General features: G+C 37.4%; 1 protein-coding gene across 1 annotated transcript in view; it reads right to left on the bottom strand.

The window, feature by feature from the left end:
• Nucleotides 1-27633, bottom strand: part of LOC145984934 (pickpocket protein 28-like) — a 328930-nt gene that overhangs the window by 239475 nt on the left and 61822 nt on the right. Inside the window, exons 2-3 of the mRNA XM_083118345.1 lie at nucleotides 14284-14409; nucleotides 6447-6604 (exon numbers count right to left, since the gene is read on the bottom strand). Coding sequence (XP_082974471.1) covers nucleotides 6447-6604; nucleotides 14284-14406 — 281 coding nt within the window. The 5' untranslated portion in view covers nucleotides 14407-14409. The remainder of the gene's footprint in view (nucleotides 1-6446; nucleotides 6605-14283; nucleotides 14410-27633) is intronic.

The raw sequence follows: 27633 nt of genomic DNA, 5'->3' as shown, positions 1-27633 counted from the left end.
ATAGTTTTCGTGGTCGCTAAGATGAATAGTGACACTCCCAATGCCGTTCAACTCCAAGACGCCCCTGGTACCCCTAGGGGTGGGGGTGGGAAGGAGGTGAGATGCAAAATGTCCGATATTAGTGTGGAATTTATAGTTTTCGGGGTCGCTAAGATGGATAGGGACACTTTCAATACCGTTCAACTCCAAGACACCCCTGGCACCCCTAAGCAGAGGTGGGAGTGGGAAGGGGTGACATGTAAAACCACCGATATTAGTCTGGAATCCATAGTTTTCGTGGTCGCTAAGATGAATAGTCCCAATGTCGTTCAATTTATTTATTCTTACTCCTGGAGGTGGAACTAAAAATGTTGTTCATAATCAAATTTTAACTTAAATTTATATTATAGTGAATTTGTAAAAGGTATTACTTTATAATTTGTGTAAATACCTGTAAATAAAATTAGTTAAATTTTACGCTATAGTTAGAATTCATTAAACACCCGGGCATCGCCGGATAATCAGCTAGTTGATTACATAAAATGCCGTATGCGCCTTGATTTTTTTTGTTCTTGAATGGCAAAATGTGATGCAACACAAGCTTAAACCAAATTGAATTTTTTTCACCGATATTAGAGTAGAAACAGAAAATCATATATGGACGAGAATATTAGTTAAGGGAGGGATTTGAAGAGAGCGGAAGAGGAGAGAGCAAAAAACAGTGAGAGAAATAGATATATATATATATATATATAGAGAGAGAGAGAGAGAGAGAGAGAGAGAGAGAGAGAGAGAGAGAGAGAAAGGGAGGCAGAGTGAAAGAGAGAGAGAGGGGAACCAAGTTAAGGAAGAAAGATACAGAGAAATAAGAATACATAAAATAATAAAGAGGAAAGGAGGAAAGAAAAGGCGAAAGAGATGAGGAAAACCTGAAGTGAAAGGAGAGAGAGAGAGAGAGAGAGAGAACCCACACAGTGTTTTACATTTATACTTGCCACCCTAATACATCAATTTCTGGCGCCGCTCCTGTGCACTCAGGTCTCTTGTATTGTAACTTTCCCATATTGCAATTGATATCGTCCGGATTTGTAACTGAATAAGTATAATAATTTTTGTAATATTTCCTTTTTCATTTAGCAACTGAGGGGCCAAAAGTGATGCGTTTCATCGCATTTCCTTAAATTGTAATATAAAGTCTTGACTTTAGTCTGGGAACGATAAAACGAATCACGTGCATGTTTTCAATGTGTTTTTTAATTACTGATAATTTCCAGGAACTTCGCCGTAATAATGCAAGGATTACCACACAGTGTTATCAAATTTGTAAGACGTATGTGTTTTTCATGGAGTAATAAACCTATAGGTTATCAGGCAAGCAGCAGTAAAACAGATTAGCCCTTAATAGTTATGTAATTGCGAACGTGTTGTCAACAGTTACAAGTGGTGTGCATCGAAAATTGTTTGGTATCTGGAGGCGTCATCTTATTTTTAACTTTGAGTACCTCGTATACACTCAGAGACAGAGACAGAGACAGAGACAGAGAGAGAGAGAGAGAGAGAGAGAGAGAGAGAGCGAGAGGCGGCGTTTTTTGTAGAGGACCTGAGTCATTATCTGCAGGGGCAGAGGTTAAATAGGAGATATAGAGGAAAAGGATCGTTAGCGGTCCCGGGCTTATGAAGTCAAGAGTATAATATTATATGGAAAAGTAGGTTTACTAAAATAAGAAGCGTTAATTTCTTTCCGCACTAGGTCGTACAGTGTATCACAAAATAATATTTACAGAAAATATCCATCAAGACAAAGAGAAATACGCGATACTTGGATAAACTAAGTTTCCATATGTGAACACTTCTTATCCATAGCGAATACCAAATTACAGTTGCATGTTGAGGATATGAACAGCGATAATATTCTTTTGAAACAAGTGGTATTGGCGGGAAATGTCACCTCTGTGGTCGAGCACTTTAAGTCGTCGACTCATGATCTCGGTCCTGAAGGTTCAGAGTTCGAGTCCCTGCCTGGGCATCTATTCACCCTTCATCCTCATCTTCGCGATTAACCCGAAGAGGCAGAAAAATATGTAAAATGAGAGAAACACAATAAGATAGCAAGATGTAGTATTCACGTTAAAAGTGGCGAATTTCTATCTCCAATAATCAATATATCTTCTAATTTTGATGTTTCCGGTTTATCTACATGTAAGAAACACGTGATCATATGTGTTTTCTTCCCTCTTCTTGTTTTCCACTTTCTGCAGCAATTGAGGCGTTTAATTTCAAAGGCAACCAAATCCATAGTACACCTTGCTGCATTTCAGTCGGAATGGGTTTTGTATTTTCAAAATGCATGCTCATGTTTAATCTTTTAACCTTTATCCTACATCAGATTTTGACGTTAAATAAAAATACATGCTTGAAGGACTTGGCTGCTTACAATTTTAAACACCTCAATTTTCTACGGCTCTTCATCCATGCACCTCTTCCTTATCATGTATGGAATCAGATTTAGATCGCATGGACGTGGGCGTCGGTTGGCTTCCTGGCGTGGTTTCATCTCAGGCTGGCGTCGGCGTGGTCTTGTGCTTCTTCAGTTTCATCTAAGTAGCATTCGGTGTGCCCGTGGGTCTCCTAGTCTTCACGGTTTTAGCCGGCTATGACTATCCCACCATTCGTCGTCATTTAAAAAATCCGGTGCGTACGTAGGGAAAATATCACAAGCATCCTGTACAGGGCTGAGCCGATACCGATGTATCGGTACTGGTAAGTATCGGTTGATATTTTTGCACCGATACTATTGGTTTTGAGTCGCTAGAGGCGCAGCCAAAACCAATTGTCTTTTTCCATTTCAAAGTTTCGTTCACCTTTTCCAACTTACTTTTGGTTTTGAAAAAAATGCAAAATAGTTGTGCATTTGTTAAATGAACATGTACTAAAGTTTCCGGGAACAGCAAGTGCGCGACACAAAGATCTGTACGCAGGTCAAGTATCTTGCAAATCAAGCGTAACGTGAAATTATCCCTATAGGAGTTCGCTGCTTCTGTTTAGTTCTCTTTAAAGGCCCCGAAAGCCAACGATGCACCTGTGTGTAATCATTCCACTTTCATTGGTGTTTGCGGACATCCCTCTCTTTAGTGACCTACCACAGTCAAAAACGTCATCGCCCATGAAAGTGGTGGACGTGTCTCAGACATAGTACATAGCATTTTCCTGGAAATTCAAATACCTGTGCTAATTCCCCTTTTCCTTTTACCAAATTTAGGTTTTTGTTTGTTCCGACTGGGTTTCAGCAGGCGTGTTTCGGCTCAAGGAACGCGCAGGAGAATAATTTTCTTTGAACGACAGATGACCTCAGTTTCCGGAAAGTGTAGTGATGGGTTTGGATTTCCTCCCACGCCAAGCGATAGAACTATGCACTTGACTTATCTTAGAAATCATTTGCCGAAAGTATATCGAAAGCAAAGTCACTTCGGAATATCACTGTACTGAAGTCAATCCCCTGATATAGAAGCAAGAGACCGATAAGTTTTCATTCTCCCTTACATTTCGTTTACTAATTAATAATTATTATTCTCTTTGTTAAAGGACAAAAAAGAGCCGAGATTGGTTTCACATTACAGCTTTACTGTTAGTCTTAGACGTCGTGTCCGGGTCTGGTAAATCGCCAATTATTCTTGTGTTCACGAATGATTTAATGTTAGTTTGGGAAGTGATCCTTTAGTTATAGATGAGGTTGAAGAGGCATGAACTCATTTTTCAACATCGGAGGAGAGGAGGACGATGACCACACGATTGCCTTGCTCTTAGCTTCACTTAATATTTCTCTAATATTTGAAACATCTGATCGATTGTCACTTAAAAAAAATGTAAAGTTGAGATGCATCGATGCAACAGAGCATCGTTTGGTGGGTTAATTTATTCATCGCCCCTCGTCAGAAATGCATACGTATAAAATGTAATAATAATAATTACACACACACATTGATTGAGTTGGAGTTTTAAGTCCACTTTATGCACAGTAAGGCTAATCGGTACTGGACCTACAGTTTAAAGTGGGATCCGAAACACTATGTGCCTCCACCGAATAATACAGGCACACAAATATAATTTATATACAAGGTGTCATTTTAATGGCACACACGGACCACGGAAACGTATAGAGGACATCAAAACAAACAACTTTTCTCAGTAACATTCTTCTCGTTGGTGCATCGTTTCGGCGCTACAGTCGTTAAAAAAAGCCCGTTTTGCCCCCTCAATGCTGGCAACCACACACAACATTTGGTTGCATTTGTGACGCCATATTCCGTCGTGAGGCGATGCGTTCCAGGTTTGCCAGGAACACAAATATTCTGTGAAAAATGACTTAGCTACAATCAGCCACATTATGTACACCCAACGGTGAAAGAAACAGTAGGCGAATTGTCCACCACCATTTTCATTCGGTCTGAATTACACGATATGATAACAACGAATTGAAATATTGACTTCAATAAGCAAAGAACAATGCCTGCTTCGAACAAACATAGTTTATTTCCTTAAAACAACACAGGATGTAGAACAAAAAAAGTAATGAAAATAGCGGTGGACAATTTACCTACCATTATCTTTGCCGTTGACTGTATCGTAAAACAAAACGAGAAAACATGTTCTGTAACCCGACAGAAAGTAACCTAACGATACAGAAAATGGTAGAAAAGAAAATAGAATTCAATTGGAAGTGGTCATATCGAATTTTGTCTCAGCTTCCATGTCAAATATTTGCAAATCTAGTTACCAAGTTGGCATCTACAATTTAGTCTATCCACTTCGTCCATCTGATACTAGTTGTCTGTGACACACTGAAGAGATGACAAAATAGAAATGAAAGAACCCAAAATTCCAAAGGTAAGCAACACATAATATAATGTGTATTCAGGGCATTATGAGGCAAATGACAAAAATGGTTGAAAATAAAGTGATATAAGTAGTAGTAATACAAGCTTATGCACCGGATACACATGTAATAGTTTGCAACTGTGAACATGGCAGTATATTCGTACTGATTCATAATTAGATTGTTACTGTGGTTGTACAGTCACCGACACTGCCGGCTTGTAATGAATACATTGACTTTCAATGGAATCGTTATAAGCCGGCAGTATCCATGCCTGTACGTGTCTTAGCCGTAATGTAACAACATGAACCTCGGATACTTCCGTTATCAGCACAAAAGTACCACAAGGCATTTGGACACAAACCTGTAGATAACAACCTTGCAACGAGATTTGCAAATGTTTGACATGTAGCTGGGCGTAAACAGCCACATGTAAGCTGTAAGTCCAATAAAATGTATTGTTGTTGATATTTGACAAGTAGGCTGAGACAAAATCCGATATTAACACTTCATTTTGAATAAGTTTTTACCACTTCTCATATCGTTGATTTACTTCCCCCTTCCTCTGAGATGGCTGCTGATCTTCTGGCTGGTAGGATATGATGTTCGGTCTACTGGACGCGTTTCTCGCTTCGTTTTACAGCTAATAACGTGGTTGGTAGTTTGTCATTTTTCACAACATTTGTGTGTTCCTTGCAACCCTACCGTACGCTGTTTTGCCGCATGAAATGACGTCACAGATACGATCAAATGTTGGGTTGGGTTGCCAGCATCGAATCGACGCACCAATGAGAAAAATGTTACTGAGAAACATTGTCTGTTTTGATGTCCTCTACACGAATCTGTGGTCCGTGGGCGCCATTAAAATGACCTGTATAATGTATGTATATGTGTATAATATAACCTTTGTTATTTAAAATTTGGAATTATACAAGCATCGGTATCGGCATCGGTATCGGTTCAAAGTGGTATCGGCTCAGCCCTAATCGTGTATCAAATGGCAAAAACACTGCTCTTCCTCACTCACAACACGTATATTACGGCGCTGTCCAAAAAAAAATTAAGTTCCGGATATTTCTCAGACTGTCACGGACAGGATCACTATTCGGATTCTACCTCCAAACTGTGATGTCCAGACGAGTCCACCGACTATTTAAGGTGGACTGGAATTTTCAAACGCAACAGCTCCCGCGAAAAGTCGTAGACGTGGAAGTTTGTGGTCTCTTGCTTCTCTCCAACTTCCAAACTGCGTGCGTAGCGTTGGGGGTGGAAAGGGTTCTCGTCTGCTTGGCATCTGCTACGAAGTTCAAGTTTCTCCTGAAGTTGGCGTCTTAGGACAAATCTTCGCCTTACAGAACATAGAGAAGTCTCCCTAACAGTCAATGATCCCACAACATAATGTTACTTTCCTAGTCTCTCTGTCCAGAGCAACAAAAATTCCAGAAAATGCAGAGAAATTCTCTCAGGGTGCAGACAGCTGTTACTTAACACAGTTTACTTAACTTCGCAGTTACGCAATTGGAAAGTCATGTGCAAAACCAATCGTCACAAAATTATTAACTATTAACAAATTAGTCGTGCATTAAAATCCTACCTTCCTATAAGTGGTGAATTGGAGTCGGTGATGAACTGAAGTCCGTGCAGACTCGACCTTTCTCCATATTCCCTCGCGTGTCTCTTTGTTTCCTGCAGACAGCCCGCTCTTTGGTCAACGTTGTTCGAAGCGCCAGGCGGCTTGCCTCTCACGAGAGTCTGAAAACCCAAGTGAATAATTAATTATTAAATTCCCTAATGTTAATAGTTGCATGCAATCAAGATGATACCGAGTCATAAATCGTTAGAGAAAATTTAAATAGGTTGTTGTGTAAAGTATAACATGCAGAACCAATTTGTTGTTTCCTATACGTAAGAAATAAATCTCTCACATGAATTATGGGTGTACGCAGAATTTGAATTTAGGAGAAGCTGGACATTTTTTTTTATATCTTCTGAGAAAATTTAGTAAAATTGTCCCAAATGTACAGAATTTGACTATGTAGTACTTTCTTCAATGTTTAGATTTTAGTATTGTAACCCTATTCAATTTAACAAATAAATTAATAGATAATAAATGATTTAAAATATTCAGAGTGATTTGTTTCGTTTGGTATTACTTTACTTCGCACCAGAATATTCTAAATGCGAGAGGTACGGCGATCGTGCCCAGCATCTCCACATGCAATATGACAAGGGTGTCAACGAGGTACCAGGGATGTCACTCAGGGATTTAGCAGTAAAACATAGCCAACTTTGTTTTAAGGTTGGTGGATAGCCCTCCTTGGCGCGGTGTAGAGAAAAGGAAAGCAGACGAGCAAAAGCACGCTCACCCAATCGGACAGCGACCCCTCTGGCTTCTCGGACTATGTTGACAATCACGGCACGATCGAGGCAGTCGTCGGATTTCAGCACCTGAACGGTGGCACGCGACGGCCGCGGGGTCCAGGAGAGCGTTTGCACCCTCACAATATTTCCAAAAATCCAGGATACTTATCCGACTCGCCACGTGCCATGTTTCTGATGAGTTTGCAAGCTACCGTGTCATTACTTCCCTCTTTCGATCAGGAGGAGCAACCCGCTAGTTGCAAGCAGTGGCAGCTCGTGGTCTGGCTCTATGGGTGTGCACTAGGGTGGGTCGATTTTTTTTTTTAATTCAACTATGGCTATATTGGAAAAGTTGTGACTAGTATCACTTACATTCCTCACCAAATAAGAAGATTTTTAAACAAAAATTAGCCGGGCACCTGGGAAGTTGAAATTTGAAAATTTCCATTTTTACAAACGTTAACCGGGATAGTAAGGAAAGGCTAGTAAACTAGCCCAGTAATACATAAAAATATTTTTTTCACTATTCTAAAACATTCCAACCTAACCCTGTTAACAAAATATAATTTTATTATATTGCCTGTAATACTAACAGAATTTACATTAAGACACGTTTACGTCTATGAATGCGTTACCTTTAAATATTCACGAATCAGTTGATGTTTGTCAGCACTGCTGTTCGGATGTGTTGTGTATTAAGTTGTGTTCTAACTAGTGTGAGTTCGTTCATACTGTAATAAGTTAGTTTGTGTGTTTAATTGAAATGTCATTACTTTGAACTAATTAACAATGTCAAAGAAAACACGTGCAAATGTTAGTATGTACCGAAAAAGACATTTTACCGGAAAAAAACTAATGTGTTGCCAACTTTTGAAGACATGATACGATGTTTTCAAAGTGTTCGTTTGGAGTTAAAAGGCGAAGGAAGCAAGCAGCCAGAAACAAGATCGGTTGCTGACATTGTTGCTACAAAACTTGAAGATGTTTGGAATAGAGCATCTCTTCCAATTGTTTCCCATAAAAGAATAGTGGATATGATTGTACAGTACAATAATAAATATCAAACATTTATTAAGCCACTCAAAAGTAGAAAGACGACATTTTTAAATATAAAATTACAAATATTCATAGATGATGCCAAACAATTATTTGATGTTTGTTCTTGTAAATATTTGAACAGATTAACCTGTAACTGGGAGAAGACAAAGACGATACCTGAATTAGAATGGAGATTCATAGAAGATAAGAGAAGTGAAATAAAGATGGCAATTGGTAACATAGACAGACAGGTAACGGCTAAGCTGAAAAAGAAAATGGACAGGATAATTAAAGAGTGTCAGCCAAAATTTGAGAACGTGATTAACGAACCTGTAGCAGGTCCCAGTGGATTCTGTGATGACATAGTCTCTAATATAACTTTGGTTTCTAGTGACAATGACATTGACAGTTCTTTGAGTACAGTTTCAAATGATAAAGATTTCATGTGGTCTTATTCCCTTGAAAAGCGACCAAAACTGACTAACTAAATAACTAACTCTCTAGCCTTCTCAAACCCGAAGGTTCATGGCTTCAGCAACATAGGCCTTCCATCTGTCCCTATCTTGAGCAAGATCTATATACTCTTTTCCATCCCTACCGATTTCCATTAGGTTCATCTCAACGTTGTCCCTCCATCTTCATCTTGGCCTTCCTACAGGTCTCTTACCATCAGGTTTCCCAACAAGAATCCTGTAAACTCCTCTTTCCTATCCCATTCGTGCCACATGGCCTGCCCACCTAAGTCTTCTTAATTTAATTATTCTAATAATATCTGGACATGAATACAAATTATGTAGTTCTAAATTATGTAACCTTCTCCACTCACCTGTCTCCTCATCCCTTTTAGGTCCAAATATGACGTAACTGACAGATAATAATTCTCAAAAAAGGCTTTGTCTGACCCATACGGAAAAAGCCACCGATTTGACAGGTGTGTCTAGTCGCGCTGCAGCTAAAATAGCAAATGCCGTCTTGGAAGATGTAAATCTTATTTCAAAAGACGATGCAGCCTTAGTCGTGGATAAAAATAAAATTCGAAGAGAAGTGAATAAAAATCAAAGGCCTCTACTTTGACGGGAGAAAAAATCAAACCATGTTCCTGGAAAATGGTAGCAGGAGTATTAAAACTGAAGAACACTTAGCGTTAATTGAAGAGCCAGTAAGTTTGTCACGCGCGAGTGATATTGCTGAAGGAATTATGAGCTACATTAATTCTCATAATGTGGACTTAACACAACTAATGGTTATCGGATGTGATGGTACTAACGTCAATACCGGTTGGAAAGGTGGGGTGATCCGGTTGATGGAAACTCATCTAAATAGACCATTACAGTGGAGTGTTTGCCTTTTACACGCTAATAGACTAGCACTGCGACATATCTTACAAAAAATAGATGGCCACACAAAGGGTCCATATACTTACTCAGGACCAATCGGTTCTCGCCTTGCTGACTGTGAGAAAATGGGCACTGTTAATTTCGAATCAATCGAAATTAATTTGCCTTGTACAGATGAAAATGATCTAAGCACCGACCAACAATATTTGTTCAAGATGTGTCAGGCGATCGGAAAGGCAACTTGTCCCAAAAGTCTAGAAGAAAGGAATCCGGGAAAACTTTCACACTCAAGGTGGTGGACGACAGCAAACCGTATTCTGAGATTATATGTGGCAACAGAAAATCCCTCAGAGAATCTACAAATACTCACAGAATTTGTATTGAAAGTTTACTCGCGTATGTGGTTTGATATAAAGGCTCAGCCAGGACTAGAAAATAGGGCGACATTTATGGAATACAATTAAAATTTCAAGGGAACTTCCTAATTCCGTGAAGGTTATTATTGATAAAGTATTACAAGACAATGGTTATTTCGGACATCCGGAAAATCTTCTTATAGCAATGTTAACAGATTCTCGTCAACACATTAGGGAGTTAGCTGTCAAAAGGATCCTTAATGCCAGAAAAAAATGTAAATAATAGACTTTTCAAAATTCCCAAAATTAATTTTGACGCTGAAGATTATGTCGACCTCATAGACTGGTTTAATTGTACAGTGACAGAACCACCCCTAACAAAACATTTGTCTGAAGAACAACTGTTGGGCGTAGTAACAAAAGGTCCAATATCGCTTGACCACTTTCCTTGCCACACTCAAGCAGTCGAAAGGTGTGTTAAGCTACTGTAATAACAGATGCATCATCAAAAGTGTGCGGTGAAAAATCTAGGGATGGTTATATACGCGCCAAGTTGGACGCAAGAAAAAACTTACCAAAATTTGAAAATAAAAAGCAATACTTCGCTGCAAGGCATTAGTAAGTGAAATTTGACTTGGAGGTTGGGAGGGTGGAACTCGAGGTGCAGCCACATCCCCGTGGTGAGTTCTGTGTTGATTCAATATTCAATGCATTTGAATAAGTCAATGATTTCCTATAAGTTTTTATTTTTTTTTATTTTGAATATTGATTCAAGCGAAGAGTTGCACAAAATTCTAAATTCGAAAGTACATACACATTATAAGCCAACAAATGATCATCTAATGACTAGCCTACGACAATAAAAAAATAAAAAATAAAAAAAATCTAACCCCCAGGGGCCCGGCTAATTATTTGTTTTTTTCAACTATTTTTTTCACCCAAGCATAAGCAGCCATAGACAACTGTCCATACTAGCCCCACTTGAATATAAAAGAAAATTGTTTCAGCCATTTTCGGCCCACCCTAGTGTGCACTTCAGTCTCGCGTCCAGAAGTGTTATACAACCCCTGTCAAATACTCGCACCCGTTTTTACGTACATAATGATGCTAAATGTGCTGGCAACCCAAGTTTTCATCACCTTTCACTAAAAATGAGGCTATGACAGAGTTATATTTCATGATTTTTTTTAACGCGGATTCTTTACAAATTTAAAATATTTCGGAACTTTTCCAGCCAATCACGAGAAGAGCGACGATATTGTCCAATATGTAATTCAGCATTCGATAACCTGACAAAATCACTCAAAACATAGAAATACTGATCTACAATATCAATACTATTGTCGATTTTCGAAATATTTCGTAAAAACGCCCTACCCCGCTCCGCTGATATTAATGAGCAAGGAGAATAATAACATTGGCGTACACGAAAGAAGCCAATCCAACTATCACATGAAGGAAATCAGTTGTAATCTATCTAGCCGTTGTTTATTTCTAAGGACAGACTGATCGATTCAAGCAAATCAAGTGAAATCAAGAGAATAATAAATCTTTTTTTAAAAAAATACAGTACTCACTCAGTCCACACTGCCCTGCTTCGTACTTGAGAATTTTTCCTTCCCTTCCGCCGTATCCTTATATTACTGCAGTCACTGCACGCTTTGTAGCTAGCTTTCCTCCAAAAGTTCAACAACGTTAAATATTAATCTCTGCTTTCGCTATGTTCAGTTTCCCTATTCATCATGAACTATTTGCACTGAAACAGGAACGACCTTTGGACAGCGCTAAACAATTTTGCAACGCAGTAACAGGCAAACAATGCAAAACAGCTGGCTGATTGATGTACGCTCCCTCCGCGCGATTGATAATTCGGCTACTGCGCCACAGGAACAGTTTATTTTGGAAAAGATGCACTAAGCAAACGCAATATCAGGCATGTTTAAAGCACCCGTTTCGCTTTCAGTTGCCCTCCTCCCCTTCCCCTTTTTCTTTCCTCTGCCATGCTCGGAACACAATGAGAGGGATAATAATACCATCGAAATTTCCCTTATCTAAAATAAATCCAAAATATAAGTACACCGTGTCCATAAATATACTTTCATACTTAAAAGTGGTATTACGTCGCTTTGGATAATCGTATTTAAATTAAATTGGTGACATTTGAAAGAAAAACTCAAATATTTTTGTGCATGTCAACAATGGACACCAATATCAGCAATGGACAACAATGAACGAGATCAAACATAGAAACTGAAATTAATTCACTCCTGACAACAATGGACGATGCGGGTTCTTTGTTGGATATTTAGCAGGCAGGCAGGTTGCATGTGAATGTTTTCCTTTAAAATCGTGTTGTTATTACAGAAGATTTAAGAACGTAGTTGGTGTGTTTTAGAATATCATTACACGCAGAGTTTGGTGAACGTGTTGGTGTGTTTTATCATTCCACGCAGAGTTTGGTGAAGGTTCAGCGTGCGGATTGAAGTGGTTATGGCGACCCCACAAGAACGTAGTTGGTGTGTTTTAGAATATCATTCCACGCAAAGTTTGGTGAAGGTTCAGCGTGCTTATAGGCGAAGATTTCAAAATCAGGCTCCTTCACACACGTCAATTTTGAAGTGGTACCGGGATTTTGTGGATCGTGGCTGCATATGTCATCAAAGGAAAGGCCATTCAGGGAGACCATCTGTCAATGCGGGAATTGTGGAACAAGTGCGGGAGGCGTTTGTTCCTAGTCCTAAGAAGTCTGTACGTAGAGCTAGTCAGCAGTTGAACATCCCTAAATCCACCGTATCTAAGATCCTGCGTACGCGACTGAAGTTTCACCCCTACAAACTGCAATTAGTGCACAAGTTGAAACCTGATGACCCTGTAAAACGGTTAGATTTCTCTGAACATTTTATGTTACTAATGGAGGATAACGTAAATTTGTCAGGAAAAATAATTTTCAGTGATGAGGCAACATTCCACGTTGGTGGAAAAGTGAACAGACATAATGTAAGGATTTGGGGGAGTGAGAATCCACATGCAATTTTGGAAGTTGAAAGAGACTCCCCTAAAGTGAATGTATTTTGTGCCGTATCGAAACGTCAAGTCTATGGCCCATTTTTCTTTCGAGAGGCCACTGTGAAAGGTCCAGCATAACTTGACATGCTCATTAAATGGTTATTTCCACAATTGGAAGAAAATGAAGGCAATGAATTTATTTTTCAACAAGATGGAGCACCTCCTCACTGGCATTTACATGTTCGGAAACATCTGAATGAGCGGCTTCCAGGAAGATGGATTGGACGTGCCGGAAATGATGATAATGTCTTCTACAATTGGCCGCCGAGGTCACCTGACTTGCGACTCTATGACTTTTTTTTTATGGGGTTACATAAAAGATTGTGTCTATGTACCCCCATTGCCTCAAAACCTGCAAGAACTGCAAATTCGCATCACTACTGCAATCCAGTCCATCCCTGTGGATATGTTGGAGCGTGTGTGGCATGAATAGGAATATCGCCTTGATGTCTGCAGGGCCACTCGTGGGGGCCACATTCAATATCTATGACTTGTAAAATAAAATATTTGAGTTTTTCTTTCAAATGTCACCAATCTCATTTAAATACGATTATCCAAAGCGACGTAATACCACTTTAAAGTATGACAGTATATTTATGGACACGCTGTATAATAATAATGATTTGTATTACAGATTTATTTGAGGGTGCACGTGCGAATAGGCAGAAGCCGCTACTGGTTGCAAACTCGATTCTGTCTAGCCAGAGGAATTTTGTTATTGTCGCTGCCTTGTTTGGGTGTGTACTAGAATTAACTTAGTTTTTACTTTAATCTTTTCATGCTCGTTTGCCTTCCCATGACAATATACAATGTATATATAATGTATATATATACATATATGTGTGTGTGGGGGGTGTAAATAGGGAGAGCCTATGGTATTATTTTGCGCGTTTGGGAGGGTGTAACATTTGTAGAACCGGTACTGCTCATACTGGTGCACAGCAATGTTGAACACGAGTAATTTCAAACAAAAATAAATAAAATTCATTAATGTTTAATGAAACGAGAGCAAGTGGAAATGTGTGAAAGTGCAAATGCCATAGTGCAAAAGAGGCAACGAATGGAACAAATAGTATGCGGACGCATTTACTAATTCAGGTGTACCTCAGAGAGTTCAGATAAATACTATAGATATAACTGAACTTGCGAAACGACACGAAATGGCGCCTTCTAACATTATTGTGTAAGCGAACAAACGTTGTAGTCATCAGCAGCCAGCAGCGTAGAGTTTTACACAAAGTGGGGAATGATTCCCTCGACAGGTGCCAATTACCTGCAGCGCCTCCATCTCCTTCCTGAGCGCCTGTAGCTCGTCCTTTAGTCGCCGCTCGTTCTCGCTCAGTCGACCCTCTTGGCTCCTCACCACGTCCCACAGGCTCTTCGTGTCCGCCTCCATCCCCTGCAGCCAAGGAAACAGGTTAATGCTCTGCTCCTATCCTTATTAACAAATTCAGAAACATTAATTCCCACAATTGAGAAAAACAAAAAAGTACACAGTTATAATGGCTCATGTTTCATTTAATCGACACAAAACAAAGCGCTTGTAGGTCCAAACCACTTAGAGGTTATGCACGTTGTTCTTGTCATATTTCTACGCATGCACATTTCATTGCAAAAATCCACGAGGAAGCGATGATAATTTATCAAACATCAAGTTATTTCCATGTTAATTAAATTATACTATGTGAATGCTGCATCCAGTAGCAGAAATCAGAAAACCGACAATGTTGCTCAACTTATTTATAAACCAATAACACGTTAACTGCCGGATGAAATTTTCAATATTCACTGACAGTGCCGTTAATGCCATTGGGTAGTGTTTCTGTTGTAAAATAACTTCATGTTATCAAATTTCAAATTTCGTTTTTATTATATCGATAAATCGAAATTATAGTGTGTCGGTCCCATGGGACCAACGCGGCGACAACAGGAAAACATTCATTCAGTGCTCCACCGGCGATTGAAAAGCAACAACAATTTCGCGAAAATGCATTCTTTACTTTGAGCTTTATATTTGACCTGCTTAGTTAGAAGCATTCTAAACAAATTGGTCTCTGAAAAAGAAGGCCAGCGAATAAAGTGAAGAAGGTTGTTACTTTTTGTGAAGGGTGTGAAGGTAAACCACATATGTGTATTCTTTGCTTCAATAAAGTTCACGTGGAGTGATCACAGTTTTTAAGTGTTGACTGAAACTTTTCAAAACTTTTCAAAAGTTTTGTGAAAACATTTGCAATGTAGTAGTGTAACTCAATTCGTTTACAAAAATATGAATATTATGTACTGTATGTGCTGTATCATATTTTTTCCTATGTTCCCAAAATATATGTCATTGTATGAATACATATTTAAATTGTATGCTAAAGATTATCTCGTAAGTTGGTGCATATTATAAAAAATATAAAATAATACAAAAATATAAAAAAATATTAAAAAAATAAAATGAAACATATATTTGACATAATTGGTGAAAATAGCGTAAAGGCAACAAATGCAAATATTGTCCCCATTCTTAAAGGGACACCTCGCCATAGAGTTACATAGGTGCAAATTGCCTCAGTGTTGATGTACCAATACCACTATCTAATTATATATACAAATATCACAAATAAATTATAAATAAATAAATATATTAAAATGCTGTATTTAAATAATGAGCGAAATCAGGTTACTTACCCATAAGACGTTCTAAGGAATATACATGCTTCATATCAAAAATAATAATATATACAAAAAAAAATTGGCTTTGCTGCTTATAAGTTGCCAAAAATGCATGTGCCGTTGGATTCTAGAGCGCCGTGCCAGGCCTTTCCAATGTGAAATATGCTTGCGCGAAGGACCGTTGGCCTGCTAGAGTGATTCGAATTAGACGTTACAACGTCAGTCCCATGGGACCAACGCGGTCTCATAAGAAATCTTGATGTCGGGCCCATGGGAACCGCACGGCAGTTAACGTGTTTAGTCCATTTAACCTTACAACTATTCTTACTGACAATCAGTTTCATGAAAACGACTGGCAGAAGTTAACCCTTTCCACTTCCATCCCTCGATTCCCTCCATACGTCTGTCATATCTCAAAACTAGTAGAGCTAGAAAGATAAGATTCTGCTAGATTGAGATCAGGGACGTCGGAACTTATTTTGGAGTGGGGGGCAGGTTTTCAAATCCATCAACTAGTTTTTACTATCTCTCCCCCACACTCATATATATATATATATATATATATATATATGAGTGTGGGGGAGAGATAGTATATGTATATATATATATATATATATATATATATAGTAATATATATATATATATTAAATATCTTATTATATTTTATTGTTATAATTATATATTTATTACATAAATAATAAATATTAGGTTATTGAATATATGAATATCCATAGTGACAAAGCCTCATAAGAGATAAGAGGAAACCCAGAGGCCTCTATTACGGATTATTTAGATCAGGGGTGCCCATCAACCCCAAGGCCAATGGGGCAATCATATCATGCGTCCCCTCAAATTATATTATTCGCGCACTCAAACCGTATACATAGTAGTAATCCACACAAAGTAAAGCTCAGGGCGATAATATAATACGGTTCCTCTTTCAAAGAACTCACCCTCTTCCCCCGTTTTCTTGGGGTAAATATAATTACATTACTAACCCATAACAATAATTATGTGGATTTTATCTTGAGTGCAAATTTAACTTGTTAAAGTAAAATTTTCCTGTGACAAGAAATTAGAAATGCGGATTCGATATATTTTTGTTCCAAATGATGCATCTGCTTTAAATTAAGCAGTAGATACCAACACTAAGTATTAAGTGATGTTATTAATGAATATCGAGAATATCGCTTATGTCTTGTAATGCACCTATAGTGTGAAACTTCACATTTACCTCAGTAAAGCGCCAAACAAACACAAATTCTTGCAACACATAAATGCGAACGAAGTGAGCAAGAAAATTTCCATCTCTTTGAATGTTTTCAAGAATATTAATTTCATGGGGAGTCAAAACTTTCTTAGGAGCCCGAGATAATTAGTCTTTTCCAGCTTCTCTTTTGGTATGTTCGGGGTCTAAATGACGCTAAATACAGTCTCCAAAATGTAATGTTCGAACTTTCTCTCCACTACAGAAATGCCTTGACAACCTAAGCTTTAACACTTTACCAAGAGCTTCCTATCTCCCACTTTAAATTTAATACTCAATCCTACCACCATGTTTTCCAAGCCAATTTTAGACTTACTGTTGATATTGAAGAGTGGATACGTCCCCTCCAAAAAATTAATTCTCAGTCTCCACACGAGAATTTCGCAACAGTCTAAGACAATAGTAATACACAAGAATTAGATACCCCCACAATTTAATGCTCAATCCCCTTCTAACTAAAATACCCGCCATAATATAATACCTAGAGTTGGATACTGTCCCTCCCAACGTTTAATTCAGAATCCCCTCCAGAACCCACGTGTAAAATAAGGCCTAATATTTTGGAGGTGGATATTTCTCCCACCTTCCTCCCTTCGATAATATCCTCAAACACTTTCTTTTCTTCATCTAATGGATTAAATATGGTGCATTTAAGGTGTAAAATATTTGCATATATTTTGGAAAAATATATAAATGTTGAATTTTATATTATTTGAAGGGAAAAATCCCCCCAAAATCTCGATGGTTCAGCCTGCGCCATAATCCCACCTGTGGGCACCTCTGATTTAGGTCTTACGATAATTACCGCAAATATCTATTCCTGCATGGCACCCGATCTTCGCAGGCAACGAGGCATTCATTCTTTTAATGATTAATAACATAGCTGAAAACGTGCTACTTTTAAAAGTGGGCGAAGTACACCTGCAATCGTATTGAGAAAATCCATGTTTCTGAAACTTTCTCTTCGATGTGTTGCAAAGAAAGTTCCCCGTGTTCTCATATCAGTTTTTAAATCGTAGTTTAATTTTAACAAAAACGTCGCATACTAAAAGAAGAATTACGTGAATGATAGAGTTAAAAAGAAATAACATAATGAGAGATTTATTTTATTTTACTTCACTTTTCTGCCATTTTTGTCTAATCGCGAAGGCAGACGATGAGATTGAGGCAATATGGTATATTTTATTATGTAGGCGCTATATTTTTCATAATTTAACATATACAATATTTCTGCTTCTAAAATGGTGTACAAAAACGATTTTATCAACTTTACTGATATTTTCAAATCTCAGACTTCTATTCAGAGACTTTTTGAGTCCCAAGGCCATTTTCACAAGTAAGCCTCTCGGTCCCGAGCCCATTTTGAGCAAAATGCAGAGTTTCAATTAAATGAGTGTAGATCGGAGACTAATTGCCCTAGAGAGATGAGTGATATACCGTTGTACGCGGAATGAACCAGAGATTCAGACTATATGAAATTTATGCAAATTCGGCGTATATATGGAGGGGGAAAGGAGGGAAATCCCCTGAAAATACTTTTTTTTAAAAATGGGGTTTCGCCCCCCCCCCGCCCCCCCGAAAAAAAGGATATGAAAAGTTCAAAATGCACATAGAAATTATCGCTGGCATGTAAGGAACACAAAAATATTAGCATTATTATCATATGACCAATGTAACTTGAGTTGTACATCCCAAAAAGGAATGGTCGGCACGCCACTGATTCAAGCTTCAAAATGCAGCGGTACCTTGAAATGACTTTAGCTCGGAGACTACTGGCCCTGGAGATATGAACTATATACCGTTGTACGCAGAATGAATCACAGATTCAGACGATATATAATTTATGCACCTTCGGCGTATATATGAAGGGGGAAAGGGGGGAAATCCCCTGAAAATACTTATTTCTTTAAAACAAATGGGGTTTCGCCCCCCGCCCCCCCCCCCCGAAAAAAGGATATGAAAAGCTCAAAATGCACATAGAAATTATCGCTGGCATGTAAGGAACACAAAAATATTTGCATCATTGTCGTATGACCAATGTAACTTGAGTTGTACCCCCTAAAGGAATGGTGGGCACGCCACTGATTCAAGCTTCAAAATGCAGCAGTACCTTGAAATGACTATAGCTCAGAAACTAAATGCCTTAGAGATATGAAAGATATACCGTTGTACGCAGAATGAATCACAGATTCAGACGATATATAATTTATACACATTCGGCGTACATATGGAGGGGGAAAGGGGGGAAATCCCCTCAAAAATACTTTTCTTAAAAAATGGCGTTTCCCCCCGCCCCCCCAAAATTCAAAATGCACGAAATGCAAAATTTATGCAAATTTGGCGTATATATGGAGGGGGAAGGGAGAAAACCCCCAAAAAATATTTTTAAAAATTGTTGAAATGTTTGAAATTTATATTTTCCCTTGAAAAGAGAAGTCCCTTTTCCCGCCTTTTCACCTCCATTTTCATGAAGAAAAAAAAAAGGTGCAAGAAACATTTCTGTTAAATACATGTGTTAGGAACAATATAATAGAAAAAAATCGAAATTCTAGCCAAAAATAGAAAAGTTATAACGTAAAAACTACGACCATGACACAGCGTCTCGATCGAGACGCTTGGGACCGTGAGGGTTACAGTTGGGTATCTCGTTCGAGACGCTTGGGATCCAAAAGGTTAAGAATTGAAACTATCAGTAATTTTAGAGCATTTGCTAGTCTATTGTTTTGCAACGAAGACTTTCAAATATAGTACATGGTTGGAGAGGGCCGAGGTATCAAATATGGGGCAAGTCGTCACGCTACGCCAACAGCTTTAAAATTAGATATTTTGATCTGTAATTGTCATAGCAGTTAGGTACCTGGTATTGCATTTGAATGAAATCAGTCTGAACTTTACATGTCCTTTCAGATCAATGGGCCTACTCAGATGTTTCAGATTTCGGAGAAGAGTCTGAGACTGAAGGTGAGAGGGGCGATCTACACTCGAGCACTCCGTTCGGTGGCCAGAAGGTGCTACTCCGGTAAGACAGCTGCAAAGTGAGTGGTGAACGGTCATTTTTTGACAAAGGGGCCTCAATTTGAAAGTAGACTACGTGGGTGAAACTCGACAAACAAAAACTTCACTCTTCACTAAAATACGTGCTCGTTTTGTAATTTAACTTGTAACGAACCTGAGCGTTTAAGGTTTTATATTTTTAGAAGTTAAGATTTTTAAAATGTTTGTTACTTCAAATAATGTGCAAGCTGTCAGACAACTATCGTTAGATTGATACAGTTTTGTTTGTAACTTGTATATATGTATGTTTATAAATACGTCATAATCTGTTCGTGTTGACGTCATTTTCTCATCTCAGCAGAGGAAGTGAATGTTTTTCACCTGACGTCAGACTCAGTTAGAAAACAGGTGAAGGTGAAAAATCAACAGAAACATGGTAACGGTTAATGGAATGCCCGAATAGTGTAATTGGTAACCATTTTCGTTTCATTCTGGCTATACTCGAAATAATAATTAAGTACAGAAACTTTCGTGTATTTACGTTTGCCTTATCCAACGTTAATTCTATATGCAAGTGTGTTTAGTGATTGTGATGTAATTTAATATGCTATAGAATTGTTCCTCTTCAGGCAGAAATGTGAGCAAATCTGTACCTTGCTTGTAAGTCCATATACGATAGGAAATATTATAAAACTGCGTTTAACTTCGAATACTGTGTTGTGTTTCTTTTCTACCCAGCAAGCCCTGATGATTTGCAAAGATTATCATGTTCCCGACTAAAGGAGTAGCGGACTAACTTTCTGACGACTGGTGTCCAACTGGAGTACGTTACAAACTAAATTACATTTAAAATTACTCACTCGTTTCCCGAGTTGTTGTGTGCCATTGGAGCTTCACGACTGATTTGTTCAAATCGACCTCTTCCCGGCGCCAACTACTTCGTAGTAAATTATCCTATGTAAGTGACGTACCTGATTTAAAGCGTAAAAAGGAAAGTAAAGTGCTGCCTGTGCTGTACACCACGCCATGAAGGTGTATAGGGGGTGTGGAGTTTCCTCCAGGTACACACTTTATAAGACGCTGGGTGGGCGCCAGAGCCGCTTGAACAGATGGAAAAAATCCCGGTTCTTCCCCGCCGGGGATCGAACCCGGGTCTCTCGCATGGTAGTCAGACGCCCTGACGACTTTTTATAATAATAATTATTATTATTATTTGCTTTTCCCACACATAATACTCATATCAATAAATCTCATTTTCATTCAGGACACACGAACACAAACATCCATGTCATGTGCTAACCACTCCGCCACGGAGGTCGACAAGGATTTCCAATAACGTACGACTGAGCTACCGCGACTTAACTTCCAAGCGTATCGACTGTAGAGGTGTAGTTTGTGTTTTTAAGCGATTCACAGCTCGAGCCTTCAACATACACACATATACCTTGTACCTAGGTTCAAAACATGCAGTATCTGAAGTTCTGTGGATATAACTATTGGCCATAGACAGGTATTTCTTCAAATTATAACTTAACGCCCATTTCCCTTTTGATATATACAGATTTATTCATACCATATTTACATAAATTAAATCTTGGCCGTTATTCGCAAAATCCACATTTCAGTGTGCTCTGTCCCCCATTCCGGAAGAGAGTGTGTAGACTCGTGTAGCCACTGGCTTCACGAGTAAAAAAAATATAACCCTTCAGTCAGTAGCGAAGCGTAGTCTTATGAAAGAGGCAACCCGGTGGCATTTTAACTGTTCACTCCCAATAAACCAGTACACACTGGTACTGGAACTGCAACGACATGTGATCGGGGCCTCCGAGATACTCATACTTATGTACGGGCCTCACACCAGCTTCCGTGACGTTACAAGATTAGTCAAGTATGGTCCATTTACAACATTTAACAAAGTGCATTGTAAGAGTATAATATATAGTTTTCTGAGTGAATAGTCCTCTCTTATTCGTTCAGAACGTTGCTTTCACCTGAAGAACGTTTCAAATGTTATATCACATTGGAAAATAAGTAAATAATATTGATAAAAGTAAAATCTAATCTTTACCGTTCTGCATAAAGTACCTTTATTTTTTAAATTATCAATGGAAAAAAGGCGATATAAATAAAATTTCGTCCTACATTTGGAACTTACTGTAAGTTCGTAAAGAATTATCGACGTTAATATGTAATTGCTATTCAATTGCTAAGGAATAAAAACTTACCGTCCAAGTTATGTATGCAAGATAATTTTGTAAAAGTTTACGTACAAATGGTTGAAGAAAGAACTTGTTACGTTCCTATTAAATGCAGACACAAACATACGTACTATATTTATTCGAAAAAGTACTTTGTTTGATGTACGAGTATATACAAACAATTTACTCTGACAAGACTTCTTTCATGTCTGATTACTTTTCTAGAAAATTGGAAACACTGACTCCCACGGTGTTCCACGGAAAGAGTTGAACACAATTGCTGTGCGTGTTGCATAGAGCTGACAGCTAAGGGGCTGTTGACTACTATACCCCGAAGATGTTCACTTCGCTGTGCGAACACTGATGCAAGCGGCAATACGTCTTAGATTCGGCATCAGAGTGCAGCATATACAAGGCATGTCTAGGGGGACTCTAAAAGGTATGTGCTGCATAGTTGCAAACTTTAGCTAGAATTCCCTGACGGATTTTAAGGGGAAAAGGGACAATTTCCCCTAGCTCCTTCTTTTATTACATCAAATATAGAGTGATTTTGGGGGGAAATTGTTGAAAATAAGTTCAACTGTTAATTTCATTTTTCAATTGAAGATGAAGTTACAAGGGAGAGGAGTAAATCTGCATTTAGTACAAAAACATTATTGTGAACACTCGTATGTGAACCGCACGCGACGCCACTGCTTGTAAGTTACATTTTTTAAATCATTGTTAGCATCAAAATCTTACATGGAAGCAAAGAGAGAAAATGTACAAATACTAATGCAACAAACGTACTAGCCTAACTATTTGCAATACCTAGAGGCTAAGAACACAAATCTTGAATGACCTAACAGTAATTCAAGTCTATGAAAAGGGATTTGCGATCACACGGAAAATGAAACTCATTGAGAATATTTTACAACTTGCAAACAACTTCCTTTAATTAAGAAGTCCAAAGCAAAAAGCAATAGGACACAATAAACCTCATTCTCTATCAGGAGATTACTGTTAAAAAAATATCGTATTCTAAAATCCTTATAATTATATCCCTCTTCGGTAAACAAGCTAGATAATGGTAAAAACCAAGAGACAAGTTACTTTTCAGGATAAGGCGTAAGTTTTAATATATATCAGCGTGTCTCATTCATCCCTAACAACGACAATATTTACTTCTAACTGTACTTGGAAGTAGTTGAAGAATACGATAAGCTCGGTCACTATTTAATATTCACAATTTATTTGCACGTATTCACAATTTATTTGCACGTACTTAATTTAGAATAAATTTGAATATCATTAGAATAATTTACATTTATGTATTTGCATGTTTATAACTTTTATGAATATATTATTATTTATTTTATGAAAAATATATATATAGAAGGTAATTAGAGGTACTAAACGTTATGCATATGGTTTTATATTCATTACTGCAAAGTATGTAATGTATCAAACGATAATATTAATGTTTATAATATTGAAAATAAGTTTTTATGGTTTATGAAACGCTATGAAGGGTGTTAATGGTACGAAAGAAGACGGTCCCGGTACTCGAACCCGCGATATGCAACGGTAATAAATGGTTTTATTGTACAATGTAATATAATCTTATTATGGTATGAAAGACGATGGTACGACATGCCAGACAGAAGACTGTGAAATCCGCGCAGGTAGACGAGAAAGGAATTTGGGGGATGTGCGATCTAGGTCAAATGACGTCAGAACGCCAGAACAAAGAAAGAACCCGATTGACCAATGAGAACCGGTTTTCCCAAGGTTAATTAGAACGCCAGAAAAGGTGAAAGGTATGCAACGCTGTAGGGCAAGGGGAGGGATTGAACCAGACAACAAAGGATGTCTGGGAATGCGTAGCAAGGGTCAATTTTTTTGAAACTGTGCGTCGCTTGCATGCTAGAACATGTTTCTGTCAAAGTAGGCCAAGGTTTTCTAGAACACTAGAACAAAGGATGATGGGAAGGAGTTCAAGGTAAACTAGAACGCAAGAACAGGAGAAAAGTATGCTACACTGTAACAGAGGACATGGGCGGAATTGAACCAGACAACAAAGGATGTCTGGGACTGCGCGATCTAGGTCAAATCTCTGAAGTTATGCTTCGCTTTCCAGAACCGGTTTCCGCCGCCAATTAATATTCAGCTCAGGCTTGCTTCCAGGGGACTGAATGCTGTAGCGCGGGGATTAGGCTAGAGCGCTTGCATGTCAGAAAAGGTTTCTGTCTAAGTAGGCCAAGGTTTTCTAGAACACTAGAACAAAGGATGATGGGAAGGAGTTCAAGGTAAACTAGAACGCAAGAACAGGAGAAAAGTATGCTACACTGTAACAGAGGACATGGGCGGAATTGAACCAGACAACAAAGGATGTCTGGGACTGCGCGATCTAGGTCAAATCTCTGAAGTTATGCTTCGCTTTCCAGAACCGGTTTCCGCCGCCAATTAATATTCAGCTCAGGCTTGCTTCCAGGGGACTGAATGCTGTAGCGCGGGGATTAGGCTAGAGCGCTTGCATGTCAGAACAGGTTTCTGTCTAAGTAGGCCAAGTTTGCCCAGAACACAAGAAAAAAGGATTTTGGGATACCCAATTAGATTGGAGCGAAAACTTTACTTTGAACAAGGAGAACGAAGCGTAAGGGTTTTTTATATGTACTAGGAAGAAGGGAGAGCTATCAGGGACTGGGCCTACAGTTTTCACTATTAGCTTTTATCACGGGGTATCGAACCTAGGACCCTTTGATTATTGATTTAGGTAGTAAATTTATGTTACTGTGTGCTATTTAACTTAATATTGATTTATTTTTTACCAAACTTTGACTTTATGTCATATATTTTCCCAGCTTATTCTTATTTTTTACTCAAATAACTCAATTTAAACGATTCTAGCAGGAGTTTTTATTATATTTTCAAAACACAAACTGTGTTCTTCAATTTTTAATTGTTTATTTTTCAAGTTTTGGACACACAAAGTGTATTTTGTCCATCTTTAAATTATTATTTTACCAAAATAAAGAAATTTTATCTATCCAGGAAACATTTTTTATTATATTTTAGGCTTACAAAGAATTTTTTTCAACTTTTAATTTATTATTTTACAAGTTTATGCTTATTTTTACCAACATAACACAATTCAATCTGTTCAGGAGAGACTTTTAGTTAATTTTCGACACACAAAATGTGTGGTCTCAACTTCTATCTGTTTATTTCACAAGTTTAGGTTTATTATTACTCAAATAACACAATTTCATCTGTTCAGGAAATACTTTTTATTACATTTTGGACACACACACACACACACACACACTCAGAAAAAGAGAGAGAGAGAGAGAGAGAGAGAGAGAGAGAGATTTTTTTTTTCAAGTTTACTCAAATAACACAATTTATATGTGTTTTGAATTAAATTTTGTATACACGAAGGGTGTTTCGTCAATAACACTATTTATACTATTCAGGCAACATTTTTATGAAATTTTGGACTCGCAAAGACATTTTTCAACTTTTAACTTATTATTTTACAACTTTATGTTAATTTTTTTTTACCAAAATAACACTATTTATACTATTCAGGCAACATTTTTTTATTAAATTTTGGACTAGCAGAGACATTTTTTCAATTTTTAACTTATTATTTTACAACTTTATGTAATTTTTTACCAAAATAACACTATTTATACTATTCAGGCAACATTTTTTTCTTAAATTTTGGACTCGCAAAGACATTTTTCAACTTTTAACTTATTATTTTACAATTTTATGTTAATTTTTTACCAAAATAACACTATTTATACTATTCAGGCCACATTTTTTTTATTAAATTTTGGACACACACAGAGAGAGAGAGAGAGAGAGAGGGAGAGAGGGAGGGAGAGAGAGAGAGATTTTTCCAAGTTTGCAGGATTATTCTCTAAGTTTACTCAAATAACACGTTCTAAATGTGTTTTGAATTAAATTTTGTACACACGAAGTGTGTTTCGTCAAGTTTTACCCTTTTATTTTTCAATTTTACGTTTATTTTAAAAGGTAAGACGTTTTAGTCTATTCAAGAAAGTTTTCAATTATATTTTGGATGCTAAAGTATGTTTTGTCAAGTTCTACTCTTTTATTTTACAAGTTTAGGCTTATTATTACTCAAATAACACAATTTTATCTAATCAGGCAACTTTTGTTTTGTTATATTTTTGACACACAAAGTGTCTTTTGTCAATTTTTAACTTATTATTTCTCAAGTTTATGTAATTTTTTTATTCAAATAACACAATTTTAACTATTCAGGTAACATCTTTTATTGCAATTTGGATTTACAAAGAGATTTTTAAATCTTTGTATTAAATTTTCTATTTATTGCGTTTTGTATCTCATATTCACTAATTTTTAACTTAGAGTTTTATTTTTTATTTTTTCTAAAAACTAAAGAAAAAAGCATTTTTAAGTAAAAGTTATTTTATAGTTTTCGGTTTTCAGATTTCCACTATGCTATTTTTGGTTCTGTATTTCTATATTAGGATATTACAAAGTTCTAAGGTGTGTATAATATTTCAAAGTATTTTCAGGGTGTATTTGTTAATGCATTTGGATGATAAGTATTACAATTTGGATGAACTAATGTTAAGAATATTTCAACCAATCAGAAAACGCGTCGGTTTTATTTCAACCAATTAGAAAACGCGTTGGTTTTATTTCAACCAATCAGAGAATGCTTCAGTTTTGCTTATGAGGTATAAAAACTGCGTAAAAGCAAGCAGAAGCTATTTGAGGAGTATTTGTGAAGCATTGTGTCAGAGAAGACATCAAGTTGTGATTATTGTCCGAGAGTTTCAGACAAAGAACTCAAAAGAAGCTATAATTAAGGTAAGTGATTTTTATTATGTAGGGTGTTTTAAATAATGCGTAAATCCTAATATTGAGACGAGGAAAAAGTCAATGCAAACCAAAAAAAATATGCGTAATGTGAACAAGTACTACAACTATTTTTTATTTTTCAGGTGCTTCTAATTTTGTATGTGTGACTGGAAGGAACTTTTAGTGAAAGATGGCGTTTTAAGCTTTACAAACATATCTAACCACACTGCGGGGAGTATCTTGCAAGAGATTTTACCTCTGGAATGTATATTTCCCCAATAGTTTTTTTTAAATAATATATAAATCCAGAAAACAAATAAACGAAGAAAAAGTAAATACCAAAATGAATATGCGTAATGTAAACAAGTACTACAACTATGTTTCTATTTTTCAGGTGCTTTTATTTGAGTATCTGTGAGTGGAAGCATCTGTTACTGAAAATGGCGTCAACGAAGTAACCGACAAGGGCATGAGTAACATGATTTCAGATGTTATCCATAAGGATTGTGTGCTGGAGATTTTGAAGAGGCAAGTATATTATATGCAGAGGTTGTTATCTAAATCTAGGCAACCATTTTTATGAGTGCGAGTGCGTATGCTTTAAAGATAAATTTCTGATTTCCGAATGTTTATCTATTTGCCAAGGGGAAGGCTGTTTGTATGA

Source organism: Lepisma saccharinum, chromosome 3 (assembly GCF_977018435.1).
Source record: "Lepisma saccharinum chromosome 3, izLepSacc3.1, whole genome shotgun sequence".
Classification (NCBI taxonomy): Eukaryota; Metazoa; Arthropoda; class Insecta; order Zygentoma; family Lepismatidae; genus Lepisma; species Lepisma saccharinum.
Note: the sequence above shows the minus strand (reverse complement) of the source record. Positions and strands in the feature narration are given on the sequence as shown.